Source organism: Phoca vitulina, unplaced genomic scaffold, assembly GCF_004348235.1.
Source record: "Phoca vitulina isolate PV1807 unplaced genomic scaffold, GSC_HSeal_1.0 scaffold9, whole genome shotgun sequence".
In the NCBI taxonomy this organism is placed as follows: Eukaryota; Metazoa; Chordata; class Mammalia; order Carnivora; family Phocidae; genus Phoca; species Phoca vitulina.
In genome coordinates this window covers 28,906,950-28,924,962 of record NW_022589712.1, presented here as the reverse complement: position 1 = coordinate 28,924,962, position 18,013 = coordinate 28,906,950, and the positions used below count along the sequence as shown (strand labels likewise).

Below are 18,013 nucleotides of genomic sequence, written 5' to 3'. Positions count from 1 at the left end.
CAGGATCAAGTCTCTTATCCTCTTGTGCTTGATCACATTCACAACTGCCTCAACTATATATCAAAACAAATATGCCTTCTCCACTGCTAAGTACTGAAGAAAAAAAACCCAACTACACAAAATTACGCCGCCTACATTTTTACGGTATCCAAACAGCAGCTCTCAGCACTATTCACGAACCTGTGCATGTCCCAGACGAGCTCCTGTTCCTACTGCCCTTACACAAGTGCTCTGCTGGTCACTATTCTTCCTAACTCCCCTGACCCTCCCTTTTGAAGTGGACCTCCTTTAGGTTTTGGAGAACATAACAGTATCCTTAATTTCTAGACCTCCGCTCTATCAACTTCTCTGCATCCCTCACTGATGTAGAGGGGGCACTGCTCTAAGTTCAGCACTGCTGACATTTTTGGCCAGATAATCCTTGGGTGGGGTGGGGGTGGTCCTGTGCATTCTACATGTTTAGCAATATCTATGACCTCTGCCCGTTAGATGCCAGTAGCAGCCCCCCCACATGCATATATTTGCAAAAACATCTCCTGACATTGCCAAATGTCTCCTGGGAGGCAAAATCACCCTAGGTTGAGAACCCCTGCTCTAAGCTAAGACTAATTTATCAACCTGTCCTTCTGATAAAAACCTCTTGCTTCCTCCAAGATCCACGTGTGCTTTATCTATCTCCAACCTGAACTGCTCCATTGGTTTTATCTCCCTAGTATATAAATTTCCATGTCACTCCACTTATTTAAAAAGTCATTCCTGGAGGGTGTCGCCCACAAGTCACTGTGTGACTTTTTTTTTCTCCAGGTGAAGCTCTGGGCATGACTTCCGTGAGCTCACTTGCTGAGGCTCCATTCTACTCTACAAGCCTCGTCATACCAGCATCAATCACTGACACTTCTGCATGGGCGCTGGAGTTCTCCTGATCACTAAATGCTCACGCACGCTCACTCACCGTCTCCGACACTACTGACTATACCCTCCTTGAACCTCTCTTCTCCCCTGGTTCCCAGCGCACTTTTTTCTGGTTCTTCCTTCCACTTTGGATTATTCTTTCTTAATCTCTCCTCTTCAGACTGTCCCTGAAATACTAGTGTTCATTTGGGATTCTGTCCCTGGCCTTTCTCTCAGAACTCAACAACGTTTGTTTTCTGGGCTATCTCCTTCATTACAGGCTTCGAGGCTTCTGCTGTAATACAACGAATACACTAATTCCTCCCCATGTGATTTGAAGCCCTACCTTTTCTCAAATTCCAGTCCTGCATGTCAGACTCCCTAGGGAATATTTCTATCTGGGAGCACTACAGACACCATAACAAATCAAGATACCTAAAATTGAAGTCACAGCCCACTCCCTACCACTGCCTTTCTCTAGATCCCCAAATCTTCCTTATTCTTTTATTATTTCTGGATACCACCATCCATTCAGTTGTATAATAAGCCAGGGCTTTAGCACAATCCTAGATTCCAATTTCCCTAATCATATCCAATCATAAAATCCTGTCAATTATACCTTATATCCTCCCCTCCATCCCCACTAGTTTAGGCTTTTATATTTTATTTCAATGGTTTCCTAATGAATTTCCCTAAACCAGGTCTTAGATATCTCTAATCCAATCACTATGTTGCCACTAGAATGTATTTTTAACATGCAAATCTGTCCATTTCACTCCCTGGACTACCTCCTCTAGGGGATCCCCTTTGTCTGATGGATTTACAACCTAAGCATCTCAGCAGAGCACACTAGGCTCTCCATGGCCTGGCCCTTGCATTTCTCCTATCCTCTCCATTGGCCCCTAAGCTCCCCAAACAGCACCAACCGTACCATATCACACCTTTCTCAAGTTATTCCCTCTGCTAGAATGTCTTTTTCTAAGATTATCTACAAAGCATATACTTTTCCATCCTATAAACCTATAAGCTCAAGCATGACCCCCTCTGGAAACTCCTCCTGGACTTCCCGGAGCACATTTAAAAGGTTTCTTCCTGGGTGTTCCTAACCCTAACCCAATGCATTGCACACATAACTTCGTTTTAGTTCCTGCCAGAGTCGGTTGGAATTGCCGTAGTCACCCACCAGCCTGCAAGCTCCTGATGGGCAAGTGCTTTGCCTACTCAATCCTGTTTCAGTGAGGACTAACAGAATGCCCAACATGGAAGGAAGCACTCAATAAATATGGCTAAATGACTGAACAACACATGAGAGGCTCAACTGTCAAAACACTCTCCCCGGGGTGGGGGGAACCCAATTGTATCATGACATGGTATTTGTATATGTCAGTTCAAGGAGTCAAGAAGTGACGTTATTCAGCCTAAGGCAAGAGTTAATGTTACATAATAAAATAAGTTTAATAGGTAATATATATGATGGTACAGTGCTTACTAAGCTTTTCTACCAAAGTACTGCTATCATCAAAAGAATACTGACTGATATCCCCGGGGGATCTGATGGCACAGGCTGAAAAACAGGACATTTCTCTAGCTAATATATCCATATTCATTTTAACTTGAAAACATTTTTGAATTACTAGCAAGTAAGAGGAATGCTCCAGGAAAGTAGAACATGCTTGTTCTGTGGGCCCTGATGACCTTTAGCATTACTGCACACTCCTCAGGTGGCGGCGATGAGCGTGCCGGCATCACAGTTTAGAAACAAGTGTACACTGGAAAGAGCTCACACGTCAAGTCACAAGTCCCACTCTGGTTCCATGCCCCATCACTTGGGCTATGACTTGGGGTCTACTTTAATCTCTCTGAGCCTCCTTGGTTTCCTTATCTGGAAAATGGCTATAATAATATTACAATAATAATTATAGAAATAATATTTGCCTTATATATTCCATAATGTTGGTGCCAATATTAAAAGAAATAATAATGCAAGCAATGAGATATATAAGCATGAAAAATGAAGTAATATTTTATATAGAGAGAGTGAAAATTAAAGTTCATACGCAATCCATATTCATGAAAACATTTACCTTTTGAGGAGCTGAAGAAGGTTTTTCCATTTTGGTTTTTTCCTTTGGGGTTAAAGGAGGGGATCGCTCCTTTATCTCTGGAGGCAGTTCTTGATATAATGCTGGAATTGAACAAGGAGTGCACGTAATCAAACTGAGGCGTACTGACCCATGGGGGAAAATAAACAGTGATGGAGAAGGGGGCAGATACGAAACTAAAGATCTTGATATTCACTTCCTTCGTATAACAATAAGCTACTTGGCACTTAGTGTTAAGGCGATCTATTATAACACATTAGTTATCAAAACAACATAATTTATGATTGGAAAGTTTTCATCAGCAGGATTTCAGAAACGTAAAACAAGTCATTTTCACTTATTATGTGGTCATGCAGATACTTGCTTATTTTATCTCAATTCACAGTCACCAGGAACCCGCTATATGCAAGGTTATCTGCTAGGTACTGCTGGAGGAGACAGAAGATGCTCAAAAGACAGTCTCTGCTCTCATGGAGCTTACAGTCTGGTCAGAAACAGATATGTTCACAAGTGAGTGTAACATACAGTAGAATGTGACATTATTCAAAAGAGAGATAACAAAGACAAATTCTAATATGGATAGCAAATGCTCAATGCAAGAAGTGGTAGGTGTGTCAGACTCCGAAGAACAGGTAGGATTTTTACCAGGCAGAGGTGTGGACAAAGAATAATTTGGGAAGATGGTACAAAATAAATGAGCACGGGGCTAGGGCTATACATGACCTTGAATCAGTTCACAGGGTTGAATCTGAGATTATAATTCATATAATCTAATTACTCTACTCAGGGTATGGACTCTAAAAAGTTATTTGGGAATTTTCAAAGACTAAAAAGAAAATGTGTTTCAGTTAAATGACAACCCTGGGCAACTCTGAATTGAGAGAAATTGGTAAAATACACTTGATTGAAATTCTACAATTATAAGATATATTAATTGGCTTTGTGTATGGGTTGATTTTATTATTAGCTTCCTTTATCTCTTATTGGAAAGGATGTTAGATGTCATTAAGTGAAGCTGTTCATGTTTTTTTTCTGGTGGCTTAAGATACAAAAGAAGTTCTTTATAATGATGGGGGGACTTCTATTGTGTTGTTCTCTTAGAGGACATGGCTTTCAACTGAATGGTTGGTAGAGATTCTGTTCACATCTATAAATTCCCTTAGAGCATTTGCTTTGCATATTTGGCTTCAGATAAAGATAAAGGACAATTTCTCCTACTATTTTTAGAATGGAATATGCTGCTGATGGTCTTTTTTTCCCCCCTCATGTTAAAACTGAGCAGGTGAGTTTTTGTTAAATTCAGGTTATAAAGTAGGATAAAAGGGAAAAGAAGATAAGCCCCGATGAAGTGAGATTTCAATCATTATATTCTCAGGTTTTCTGAGAATTCTTTGTTCTGGCCTTTAAAAGGCTTTTTCAAGAAGCAGTGACTGATGCCACAAGAAAGTATTAATTCTTCTGGGATACAGTAAGGAATTCTGGTAGTCGGAGGATGGTCGCTACTTGAAACATGGAATCAATTTCTGCATGCGGCCACCAAGCATCACTGCGGTATGCTTCAGAAGTCGCACTTTGGTTATTATGGGGAAAAAAAAGCTAATTTCAATGGATTTTTAACCCACTGTGGATCAAGTATCTATAGCCTCTCAAGATTCATAAGCCTAAGAGGTTATTTCTGCAAACTAACTAGATTCTAAAGTTAAAAATCTAATACTATCCTCCCTGGAAATACACACATCATCTTTATACTGTCTAAGGAAAAAAGAGTCTAAATGTTTCCACTCGTGTCTGGAAGAAACAATGGATTGTAATATCTAGTGAAAATTACAGACATACTCAGGAGGAGCGACTATGATTGTGCAGGCAGCTCTCTGGATTTGAACATGGAAGCTACTCCTGCTGAACTAGAGCTACTGAGCCAGTGGGAAAGCCTCACTGGGAGGGGAGGGAAGAAACTGGGTATGTGAGGCGACCTGGAAGTGACAAGTACTGAGCTTGTGAAAAATGACTTAACTAGGGAATTAACTTGCCCTAAAATTTCTTCCTTCCACACTGCCTTAATTTTTCTCCATTATGTATCCTCTTTTGAACATTAAAAACAGCTTAAGAGCTCTCATCATTTACTACTCAGAGAAGAATTGTAACAGTGGCACGGAGGAAATGGAGAATTTTGTTATGAGGGAGAGAAGTGGGTTATTTCTGAGACGCTTAGCACTTTTGAGGGGAGGAGTTTGCTGAAAGCAGCAGATAAGCTGAGGGAAAGAGCTGCAGAGACAGGGAGCCCTGGAGAGTGGGGCGGGGGGCCCTGGGAAGTACCGGGGTGCAGACAGAGGGGTGGGTGCAGAAAGAGAACTAATTTCATCTGTGCCTAGCCCAGCACCCAGTACTCATGGAAGAAATTATTCTTCCCGTCTTCCTTCATCTCTTTTGCTTTCAAAATTCAGAACTTAGGAATCAATCGTACTTTTGTTCAGCTAGTTTGGGTTAAATGGGGCTTCACAGACAAGCCTGAAAATCAACTGTTATTTATAATAATTTCTTCTTTGCAGAAACAAAAGACTTAACAATAATGATTCAAAATGGAGTATTCTCGAGGCTGCCTATACTACATTTTACACCAGAACTATACAATTTCAGTGTTTCTGGAAGGAAGCTTAGAGGTGACAGAGCTCAACTTCCTCATTTCACAGGAGGAAACTGAGGCGTATCAGTATTGGTGCCGCGTTTTCCTGACCTTTTGAGTATTGGGCTTTCCTACCACACTACTGAGGGAACTGTTACTAGGAAGCATTCTTCTGAGGAAGCACTATTATACTTCTCCCCTTTCTTCAGTCTTTAAGCTATTTTATCTCCAGGCTCTCTGCATCAGTTTTATCTGCACCTCTCAAGGCCTGGTAGTAAATCTACAGCTCTCACCAACTCCTGTTTAGAATTTCTCCTCCAGCTCATTTCTTTGGCCTTTCACAAATGGGGACTTGATTTACCTGAGAATGAAACAGTCAACTGCAGGTCTGTTTTAACAGGTTCCAGGTGGAACTGAGGTATACAAAGTCAAAGGATGGGACTTGGGGAACTAGAGGTTCTGCCGGGGCCTGTTGGCTGAGGAGTCACTGTGGCCACAGAAGAGCCGACATAACTGTGTGTGGAGCAGGCGGTGGGCAGAAAGGGCTGAAGAAGAATGCTGGCAGCCAGACAGGCAGGGCCCCCGGGATAAGTCTGTGAAGCAAATATTCCAATCTCAGAATGGAGTAGCTTTCTAGGGCATTACTGCCCCCTTTTTTTTATGTATGTATGTATTTATTTATTTTTGCATCATGAGAACGAAAAGCAACACCCATTGGTAAACATAAGCAAAAGGGTAAATTAAGTAAATTAAAGGGTAGCAAATGATAAAATCTTGGACTATCAGTTATACCATATTAGTAAACCAGGAAGGGAGCATAAAACTTACTTTCACTAGCCACATGATTAGCTGGAAAATAACCTTCCTGTCCCTTTCCTACGCTGCCATACCACCAGTCTTCATTATCTTTGAAAAACACTCGGATAATGTCTCCGCGATGGATGGTTAGTTCATCTGATCGATTCGCTGTGTAGTCATAAAGAGCCACTACCTACGAGAGAGATAAGACCACCACAGCTTTATCACAACTGTACCACAGAGAAAACCCCCAACATTCACTTCCTCTTGCAGAAGAGCAGCTGAAACCAAAGCAGTACTTTGGTAAGTCTGAGGCTGTCTCAAGGCTTGCTAATGGGATCAGGGGTGGTGGGAACACAGCAGGAGAAGCAAGATAAAAGACTGTGGGATTGAGAAATGGTTAAGAGCATTCAATACACTAAGATTAGCTTCAAAATAGCAGATGTTAATTTTTTTACAAGTGAATTACTTGTGAAGCAAATAAAAAAAAGGCTCACACACCATTCACTTTCTTAGAATTGTTTTATACTACCTTTAGATCCCATTCTCCCATCTCTAAGCAGATGTACTTGAAAAAAAATTCTTCTGAATGTCAACAATTTTATAAAAAGGAAAGAGCAATGAAACAACCTGATTACATAACTTCATTGTGATCACTTGGTTTACTGTTTATGTTTCTTTTTAACATATTATTTCCCCACAAACACATGCTTTTTGGTATTTTATATCAACAATCTAAATCTTTTGACTACTTTTAAAATACTATTAAGGTTATTTTCACTAGATACAATTTTAAGAGGAAAAGCCTTTCTACAAGAATTCTCTTCTCTGTATTTACAGTAGTCACTGTATTTGATTTTTTTCCTTTTTTAAAAGCTAAAATCAAAATGAATGAGTGCACAGAAACTTAAGAAATTCCTTATAGCAGTTGTAAGGGGGAGGGAGACCTTAATCCATTTTATATGTCATGCATTGTATAATGTAGGACATGGTATGTATACTAAAGGATAAACTACTTCTTTTCCTACTTAAATGGGATTTGAAAATTAACAGGGGCTGCCTGGGTAGCTAGCGGGTTAGGCGTCTTACTCTTGATCTTGACTCAGGTCTTGATCGCAGCGTGGTGAATTTAAGCCCCACACTGGGCATGGAGCCTACTTAATAAAAAAAAAAAAATTAACAGGTTATACAACTATATATGTAATGGAAAATTATCATTACAATCCTTTGCATTTAGGTTGAGTACTAATTCATTTACTTAACAAGTATTTACTGAAATCCTAACGTGCCTGGTACTAGGCTAGGGGCGAAATATACAACAATACAGGATCCTTTCTAGAAGGGTTACCTCACTTAGGCTCTGCAGGAGAATAAAGGATAATCAGGAACTGGCCAGGAGAAGAGATGGAAAGCGTGTCTCAGGTAGACTGTACTGCACGTGTCAGCGTCCAGGGAACGGAAACCCAAAATAGTTCAAATTGGTGGGAGCCTAAATTAGAGGTAAGAGCCCAGCTAGCTGGGTGGGGGAAGGTGAGGCTGCAGGGTAAGTAGGGACTGAAGGAACATGCATGCTGCAGGAGCTCAGACTCATACTATGGGTAATGGGAAGAGACAAAGGTTTTAAGTAGGAGATGCCGTAACAGTTCACGAAACTCTGGATGGTGCCTTTTAATTAATTTACAATATTTATTAACACATTAACCAGGAAATTTTAATGGATAAATCTGGAATTACCTGCTGTCACTATATGATGTTAGGGCAGTAATAATAATTCAAGTCAGATATGGTACAACTGCCATTCCAACTGTACTGGCTTAGAACAGTCTGTAATTCACAACATGTTCTGCAGGATGTTGTTTCAAGTTTACAAATTTCTTATAACTTTGAGTGTACTGATGCCAAATCATTTATGTAAAAGTGGAACTTTTAACTCTTCCCTTCCTTCTTTCGTCTCCAAACCTTTTCTCCTTTATTCTCCTACTTGGTACTATCACAGAAGAAGAAAGCTAATGAAAATGTTCTGAGTGCCTGCCACGTTCTAGGTACAGTGCTAGTGGATTACGTAAGTTCTTACACAATCTGTAGGACAATCCTGTGACGGCATGAATTCTTACTCCAATTTCATGAGGAATTTTATGCACAGAGAAATTTAGTAATTTGACTAAAGTCAACTATGAGTTACACTTTTTATTTTTTCAAAACTAAATACATTTATAGGACATCTCAGTCTAGAATCAAACATGGGGAAGCAGCAGCAGAGAGGAAGGGAGGGACAGAGATCCTAATCCCTCATGAAAGATCAGACACGTTTTTGGGTGGCACTACTTAAGCGGTTGGCTGTGCTGACAGGACCAACAATCCTGGGTCACTTGCAGGCCCACTGTGCTCCTTCCAGACACCTGCAACCCAGTCCTAGAAAACTGTAAGGATCTGCCCCTGCCGTTCCTCATCCTGGCTCTGGTACATGGAAACAGCACAGCTCTGATGAATCTTACGGAAGTAGGAAGTCCGTGTATGCTTATTTCTCTGGACTCAGAGGTGGCTGCTGGGAAGAAGAGCAGGAGAGATTCAGCTTAGGCAAGAGAATCGTTCAGGAAATCCCACATCAGGCTTGTGTCCTTGGGTGGACTTTGATAATGTGGAATTCATCAAACTGGAGTCAGAAAAACTTTTCCGAATTGTCTACCAGGGTCGGGTGATAAGAGTTCCTTCAGAGGTATAGGGGTCCAAAAGACCTAGAAGATCCTAGATTTCCATTTTCCTACTAAAGTATCCATGGATTACCCGTCTCATAATACAATCAAGCATAGCACACCAGTTCTGCATGGCTTTCCAGTCCTGGCAAATACGTTCCACCCTCTATATCCCTGTTATGGACTGAATTGTATGCTCCCCCAAATTCATAGGTTGAAGCCCTCACCAGGTGACTGTATTTGGAGATAGGGCCTTTAAATAGATACTTAAGGTCAAATGAGGTCATATGGGTAGGGCCCTAATCCAATAGGACTTGTGTCCTTATAAAAAAGAGGAGGAAATAGCAGAAGCACAGCCAACCGTGCAGAGCAAAAGGACACAGGAGGACACAGTGAGAAAGCAGCTGTCTGCAGGGCCAGGAGAGCGGTATCAGGAGAAACCAACCCAGCGGGCTACTTGATTTTGGACTTCTAGTTTCTAGATCTGTGAGCAAATCAATTTTTGTTGAAGCCCTCAGTTGACGGTACTTTGTTACAGCGGTCCTGGCAGACTAACACAGTTCTACAACCTGATGGTGTCAGATGAATCATTCTCTACTGCCTGTCTTGGCACCGCCACTCGCCAATACCTCACTTCTAGCCATTTTAGGTCCTTACCAGCTTACTGTACTGTGTCCAACACTATTATAATATTATCTCTTAATGTAGAAACAATGGCCTTGTCACCAACATCCTTAGGAGGGTGATGGTTGGGGAGGCCACATCCCTCCAAGCGAAGGAACAGTGTTTGGAGAACGTCATCATCATACCATTCCTGACATGTATGTGCACAATCGCTATACAGTGAGGAATCGGTGTGCTTCACATGCCAAGTCTACGTTCTGGCAGTGGAGTTACGACCATTCCTTCATCATCATACTGAAGGTACATGACCAAAGCCACGTGGCTTATGATAACCTGCTTATATTCCAGTGTGTGTTTTCATTCAACATGCCATCTCATTTGAGGACCACTTACTCTCTTTGAGCATCTTAGTATACACAGTAAACTTCTCTGCTTATTTTGATTTGCAGTCGATTCTGCATAATTGCCTTCCCCATCTGCAATTACATTTTGCTACAATCTCACTGTTTTAGGGTAAAGTAAAGCTCCATAAAAAAGTTGGGAGGGGTGCCTCAGTGGAACAGTCAGTTGAACGTCTGACTCCTGGTTTCGGCTCAGGTTGTGATCTCAGGGTCGTTAGATGGTGCCCTGCATGGGCCTCTACGCTCAGTCTGCTTGGGATTCTCTTCTCCCTCTGCCCCTCCCGCTGATGCTCTCTCTCTCAAATAAATAAATAAATAAATAAACCTTTAAAAAAAAAAAAAGTTGGGAGACACAATCCCATCAAGAGGTTTGTTTTAAATTAATACTGTATCTATTTTTTGTCTTCTGGTAGGTCTTGTCATGTGTCTTGACCATTCTTGTGATGAGTATCTTTTACAACGTACCACACAGTGCTCTGGCACTTATGTGACAGAATATCCTCGGCAGTATCTTTGAGCTGACACAGCAGTTATGACATCTTTCTGCAAAAGAAGTTCAAAAACATTCATTTATGTGCCCATGTTGGTAATGACAGGTCTGGGAAATGGTCAAATTTTGTCCACGATTCACATACTTGAAACAGAGTTCCTTCTTCTCCGCAAAGCTTGCCGAACTGCTTGGGGGCAGTCATGAGGGAAGTGGCGCTGCGAGCTTTTATTTATTTATTTATTTCCTGACATTCATTTTTCAGTCTTCAAAGCAGTGCTTGCCAGAGACAATTTCTTGGTTTAAAAAAGCAGAGTCTGCCAGACTGTTATAAGACATTTAGGTGAATTCTTCTTTATATTATCTTCTGAGAGATTTTTCATTATTATTGTTATCTCTGAAGAAGTCTCAAGGGTTCTTGAAACCAGTGTACTGAAGGAACCAGTATTGTTCAGCAGCAGAGGTTTCTTGCAACTTCAACTATAATATAATCTAAGATTCAATATTCATAATGGTCCCAAGTCATTCAACAGGCTGTTATGTTGAATAAACTCAGACACCTGAGTACTTTCTCCTCTAGTACTGACTGCTTCAGCTGGATCTATGGTCACTGGGGAACTTCTTTGTGCAAGGCTGCAGCCAATGTTCATCTGGATCCCACCACCCTCCCTCTGCTTTCTTCCTTGCTTAACTTGATTTCAGACTTCTGGCCTCTAGAATAGTGAAAGAATGAACTTCTCTTGTTTTAAGTCACACCATGTTTGTGGTAATTTATTATAATAGCCCTAGAAAACTAATACATGTGAATTTTACTGTGGTGAATGCTGGATTTTCTTGTATTCCCTTATAGAGTGTTGGACCTTTTTCTGGCATGTAGTTACTTGAGATTAGTTTGACCCTTTCCAGGTTTGATTTTAAGTTTTGTTAGAGCAGATTCAGGAGGATTTTAGTCTAGGGCTCAGTAACCCCCACTACTAGGGTGTGATCCTCCTGGTAATTCTACTTGATGCCCCACATATTAGAAGGTTTTTCCAACTTGGCTGTCAGGAATGTGAATTGTTCCCATTCTGCTATGTAGCCTACTAATTCCTGATGGTTCTTTCCTTACGGAGTTTTATCCCAAGTGTGGGCACATCAGTACTCAGCCAAAGACTTATTAAGGGTACTTTTATGGTTACTGGCAGGATTATGACCAATTAACATAAGGTGAAACAAAAAGTAACATCTCAGTAATTATTATTTTTTTTTGCCAGATGCCTTGTTACAGTTAAAAGCACATTAACTAAAATGTGTACAGTTTTAGTGCTCATGATAAAGGCACTTATGACCTTATTATACGTTTGGCATTCTTTAAGAAAGCACATTAAGCTTTTATAAATAAATATTTAGGTTACATAAACCTAACTTGTACACAAGTGATAATAAGACATGCTTTTTTAAAAAATTTTATCTTATGTATTTTATCCTCATGAATGGCCCTCTCCTCTATCCTTAGAGTGACCTCTGGCTATGTGGCTAGTCTTATGATTTTACCACTCTGGGTATACTGGAACAGAAAGTGACTTACATGCTCTTGCCTGTTCTTACAATTAACTGGAGCCAAGGGAGAAGGTATTTCTTTTCGCAGATTCCATAAGGACTGTGCAGAAACAAGTATGGTTTAAGCCAGGCAGCTCCACTTACAGCACTGTTTTTTATGTAGTTACAACATGATGGGACTATAGCTTTTTAACCTATGAAACAGCCTGAAAGACTGTACCTTCCAGCTGAAACAAAATGTTTATAATAGATTGTGTTTCAGATGCTGTTTTCTGCTGCTTGGACATTTAGGAAACATTCTTAATGAATTTGTAAAACTCTAAGGACAGGGGTTCCCCCACCTCCACCCCCTTCTTTCCAGTTCTAAACTTCTTCGCTATTTAGAAGAGGTCTGGGTATAACTGTAGCACTTCAATTGCTTTCTGAGAGAAACAGACCATTTCCTTGGCCACTGAAAATATTTCTCATATAATCAAAAAACTGTTTATACATCTTGATACTTTTTTTTTTTTTTTTAAATAAACTGTGCGTTTCTTTGGAGTCAAAATTGCTATGACAGCCTCATCACACACTGTCTTCAACCCTTTCTGGGTTAAAGCTGAACTTTCCACATGGGAGCTCCTGTCTCTTTTGCTCATTTCTGTCCTTGTTCTACACATACAGGGTTTTCTTCCGTATTATTCAGTCTTGCTACAGCTGTGGGGTCACCTCGCAGATCAGTCTGAGTTCCTATTAAACGAGGCACATCTAGTGTGTACTCCCTAAGGTCTGGTGCCCACTCCTCCTTCACATTTTGAAATGAGGCCACAGAGCAGCATAAAAGGAAGACAACAGTCATTGGATAAGATGAAGGCCTCAGAGGATAGCTTTCCTGTGTGATCATGCCCGTTGTGTCAGAGAGCCTCAGAGGTGCTGCCTGCTCTCCACACTGAGGCTGACTGCACTGGAGATGGTGGGCACCACTCCTCCAGGAAGGTGTCAGTGGCACAACTCAGGAGCAAGCATGTCTTGTCCACCACCCTGTCTCACCAAGCACCATGCACTTGAGCATCAGTGTGCCAGCTCATGAGCCATGCTGCAGCCAGCCAGCCTCTGGGTGGGCCCCCTTTCCTGCCCTGCCTATGCCCGTCCACTGCCCCCGGTAATTACTTAACAAGTAAAATAAGCTTTAAGAAAGTCTCATTCCTCAATAATGTCAATTACAGAATATTTGGTCTTTATTATGAAAACAGAAAAATAAAACAGCTTAAAAAATGTTAGTAGAAAACCAAATTTAACAATAAATTCTGAATTGCACAGAAGCACATTACTGAATATCCAAAGACTACTAAGAGTGACATTGGGCCTATATTTTATTTCATGCAAGGAATAAAGAAACATACAGCCCTATTTCTGGCATCACATGGTAGGAATATATATGGTCTCTTATGATTATTTCCATAAGTACTACGTAAGATACCCGAAAGATATTTATAAAAAAGAAACCAAGGTCCTGTTATTTTTAACTGATCTTATCTGGATAATAATAAATTAAGAAACAGAGATAAAAAAGTAAATAATTGCACAAAGTTTATTGTCCCTGTACCAGACAAACTCTCTGTTTCTATCCTGCTATATAATGCTAGTATATGTGAATCTTATATACTTCATCAGACAAATATTTGAAAATATTTAATTCAAATACCTTCTGGTAAAGTAACTAGGGCACTGGAAAGAATACCAAACTAGGAATCAAAACATTGAGTTTCCAGTCTTGTTTGGGGCCGCCAAGGCTGAAGTATATCATAAAACACTCAGACTGGATGTCTGTAAACTAAGGGGTTTGGATCAGATGCTATGTGGTATACCCTCCAGCTTTAAAATTCTATTACACCAGGTATTCCAATAACTATTCCAAAAGAACAGCATTCATAGATTTTAAAGTAAATTCAAAATATTAATTTGTTGGGTAATGGTGTAGCTGTATTATTTGTGATCATCCATGAACTGGAAAAGCTTGTTTGATTGCTGCAACACTACACAGGAAAAGCCTCCTGGTAATAATAAAGAACAACAATAAAACATTTCTTCTGAATTATCATTTGGAAATACCACTTTGACAAATACGAATGTCCTGACCTTTGGACTTCACAAATAAAGCTACTCATTTTATACGATGATTAGTATTCACTTAAAACTTTTCTTACTGGAAATCATAATTCATACATTTTGTTACAGTGAATCATTAGTGCTTCGTTTAAAAAGTCTCCAAAATGTATCTTTTTATCGAGATACATTTTAAAAAAATCAAGAGAATGATGCAAATTTTTATAGACTGGACTACAGATTTTTTTTTTGTTGTTGTTAGTTAAGAAAAATGACAGTGTACTTTAATTTTCTTTCTTGGGAGGGATAGCAGAGGGAGATTTATGAATCACTTGTTTAGATTAGGGTCTCAAAGTATGGTCTCCAGACTAGCAGCAACAACATTACCTGGAAATTTGTTAGAAATGCAAATTCTTAGACCCATTCCAGAGCAACTAAAATCATACATTCTGAGGAGGGGCCCAGCAATCTGTTTTAACAAGGCTTCCAGGTGATTCTAACATACCTAAAGTTTAGTTAATACTTTATTTCAATGATCTACTTTAAAAAACATGCACACTTATTTTTTGCACATATCAAGTATGCAACTGATTGGGTAAGAAATATAAAGCTAAATCTTATAACAAAGTGTTACTGGCAAAACTTAAAAAAAAAAAAAAGTAAACCCGTTCCTCCTTTCCTATTAATTTTACTTATCTTGCTTAGCTTTCCTCTTGTCTCACTGAAATGTTGACTAGCTCCAGATTTGAGTAATTCAACATCTATTTTGTCATTTTATCAAAAAGCACAAGCTCAAACTGCAACTAGGAGTCAGGGCAAACATTTCTTAGGTTTCCCTACAATCTCTTGAGGATTAGTGAAATTTTTAAAATAGAAAAACAAGCAAAACTGAAAAATCAAATCTGTTCACCTAGCAATAATCATGTCGTACCTACTGTGCTTACTGTCTCTTATAGGGTAGGGAGATAGCAGTGAATCATACAGACAATATCTAAGAGAGTTTCTGTTTTATTGGATGTTTCATTGTTTTTGGTCTGGTAGCCCTTTTCAAAAAAGGGATACTTTTAGTATTTGTACAAGTTACTCTTCTGTTTATCTACTTTAAGTTGCTAATACATAGTATCAGGGTGTATGCTCATATTAAATTCTAAAATAATAATTTATAATTCCTTCTGAAAAGTATGATGAATTTCTTTAAATTCTCTTAACAAACCATGAGCTATGAGTAAATATAAAATTATTAGTAAGAAAAAACTAGATGTATATTTAAACAAAAATAAATTCAAGTATTTGCAAAGAACATATTATGCACAATTTATAGACACAATTTTAGTAGTTATAAATTTTATACTCCATGGTTTAAGAGAGATTATAGATAGAAATATATCTCTTATGATAAATGAATGTTCTTCCTTTTACTGTACTGCATTTATTACTTGGTTTTGATCTATGTGTAGATGCTACTTTCCTGGCCAGGTGTTTCCATAAGCCATAGAATTGTGAGAGGTAGTAAAAAAAAATTTTAAAATACTGAAACACAAAAATTTATAAATATTAAAATGAAAAAAATGTATTAATTTGTGAAGAATATAAAGACATAAACAGATAAATGTTAAAAACTTAAAAATAAATATAGATAAATAAGTTATGAAAGGGTCTTCAAATAGACCTGTACTGCTACCAAACTACTTTGGAAAAGTCCCCTCTAAACTTGAATAGGCACCTACAGGAACTCTAAAATGTCTAAGTGAGCTGCAATTTCTATTGTTTTCTTTTAGAGCAAAGTACAAGTGTAAGTCTCTGGGCTTAAACATGCATTATAGAGATAACAGACGTATTACTTTAAAGAAACCTAAGGTCTGGAGACAAGTCTTCAGAGAACAAAATTTAAATCTCTTTTTGATGCTTAACGGCATCTTCAGGATTTCCTGGCCACCAACCCTAAGTGCAAATCGCTGCAGTCCTTGATATTTCAAGACAATCTTTTGAGAACTACTTAAGAGCACTTTTAAGAACATTTGTTAAATTTATTAACAGAATTCATTAAAATTATAAACAATTTCTAAAAAGATGAATTAATTAATATCTCATTCATATAATAAGTATCTCAAGTGTGTTCTATATGTATGGCAGTGTACATAGTATGGGAAATTCAAAGAAATGCAGCCTATGGTTCTGACCTGAAAATGCTTAGAATAAAATTAAGAAAAATATACTGTTTCAAACATTATATGCTAAAAATCTTTATTTTAAAAGTTTAGCAGAAATTAATACATTTATAATAATCTGCTCTGTTTTATGAAATATTTTACATAAAAACACCTCAGTTAGATGTCTTAGTTTTATTGAACCAAGGTTTTAAATTTACAAGTTCTAAAACAAATATATAAATCTCAGTTTGGGTCTTTTTTCAGCATTAATGTACATCTGTTATTTAATAATCTGTTATGCTATAAGTATGTGTATATTAGTCTAGATATAGCTAGAAATATATGTATCTACCATTTAATATTTACTATATGCCAGGGATGTGCTAAGCACATAGTGTATATACGCGTATTCTTTTTTTTTTTGTTTTAGAGAGAGAGAGCAAGCACATGACCAGGGGGAGGGGCAGAGGGAGAGAGAATCTCAAGCAGACTCCCCACTGAGTGTGGAGCCTGAAGCAGGGCTTGATCTCACAACCCTGAGATCATGACCTGAGCTGAAACCAAGGGTCGGACACCCAACCAACTGAGCCATCCAGGTGCCCTAAAGCATATTCTATGTATGTGTGTGTGTGTGTGTGTGCACATTTGTAAACATACACATGTATTGATAACTACTACCCTATTTAGTATTTATCATGCCTTTAATTTCTTTAATTATAAACTAAAAGAATTATTATTTGTCTAAATCACACAGTTTGGAAGATTCTAGATAGTAGCAGGTCTGCTTTTCTCCTAAGCCTATGCTTTTAATCTGTAAATTTACATATTTAATTTTGAAGTTAGAGGCCTTCATGGAACCAAGTAAATATGAGGCTGCTTGGTTCACTGTGACTTTCCTTAAGATTATGCTGAAAGGAGGGTGTTAAAAACTTGGTATTTCTATCAAAGAAGGCACATGAAGAAAATCATCAAAGCATTTTCTTCATATTAGCTTCTTAGTCACAATTTGTTGAGGATACCGAACTGGGAAGTTAGGTGGGAAACTGAAATTGGGCCAAGGTGACAGCTTATATATGTGTATTAACATGTGTGCCCATCTGATTACTACAGTTTATATTCAAGGGTGGAGGGAATTATTGAAATGACTACAGGCAGAGTTAATTAGGAAAGACTGTGCAAAAGAAACCTGAGTAATCAGTTTATAAATGTAAAGAGAAAAGCTTTTCAGGTTCCTAATAGCCAGACATCAATAATTCACTACTCATCTTAAACACTGATGCTCATCTATTTCCAATTCTAATGTCAATCCAAATATTCTAGGGAAAGCTCATGTACACACATATGAGCATTTGGTTTAGTGGGGAAGAAGATAAGAATAACAGAAAGATAATGAAAAAGCTTAATGGAAAACATCCCTATGTTACTATATAATTCTAAATGTGTTACATATGGAGATGTACACATATAAGTAAGATGCTATAAAATTTACCAAACAGTATTTCAAATGGAAAAACAGGAATCGGCACATAGAATTTTTAAGATGCAAATGGAAAACTTGAGCACATGAACAAGTGAGTAGACGAGAAGCACTTTTGGAATGCGGGAGAAAATTTGGCTCTT

The 18,013-nt window shown here is 38.6% G+C and overlaps 1 protein-coding gene and 1 pseudogene across 14 annotated transcripts in view; both read right to left on the bottom strand.

Moving 5' to 3' along the window:
* Nucleotides 1-18,013, bottom strand: part of AHI1 (Abelson helper integration site 1) — a 221,376-nt gene that overhangs the window by 40,854 nt on the left and 162,509 nt on the right. For 9 of the 14 annotated variants that reach the window (XR_004299981.1, XM_032407823.1, XM_032407824.1 and 6 more), the window contains 2 exons: nt 6,445-6,607; nt 2,976-3,076 (listed from right to left, as the gene is read on the bottom strand). The exons of 1 other annotated variant lie outside the window; for it this stretch is intronic. Coding sequence is in view for 10 of the 13 variants with exons in the window: in XM_032407823.1 (XP_032263714.1) it covers nt 2,976-3,076; nt 6,445-6,607 (264 nt within the window). In the remaining 3 variants the exon portion in view is untranslated. Of the gene's footprint in view, nt 1-789; nt 2,785-2,950; nt 3,077-5,977; nt 6,210-6,444; nt 6,608-18,013 lie in introns of those variants that run through there. 4 more of the 14 variants (XM_032407830.1, XR_004299980.1, XR_004299982.1 and 1 more) reach the window with 4 other exon arrangements.
* Nucleotides 10,470-15,394, bottom strand: LOC116634480 (annotated as a pseudogene).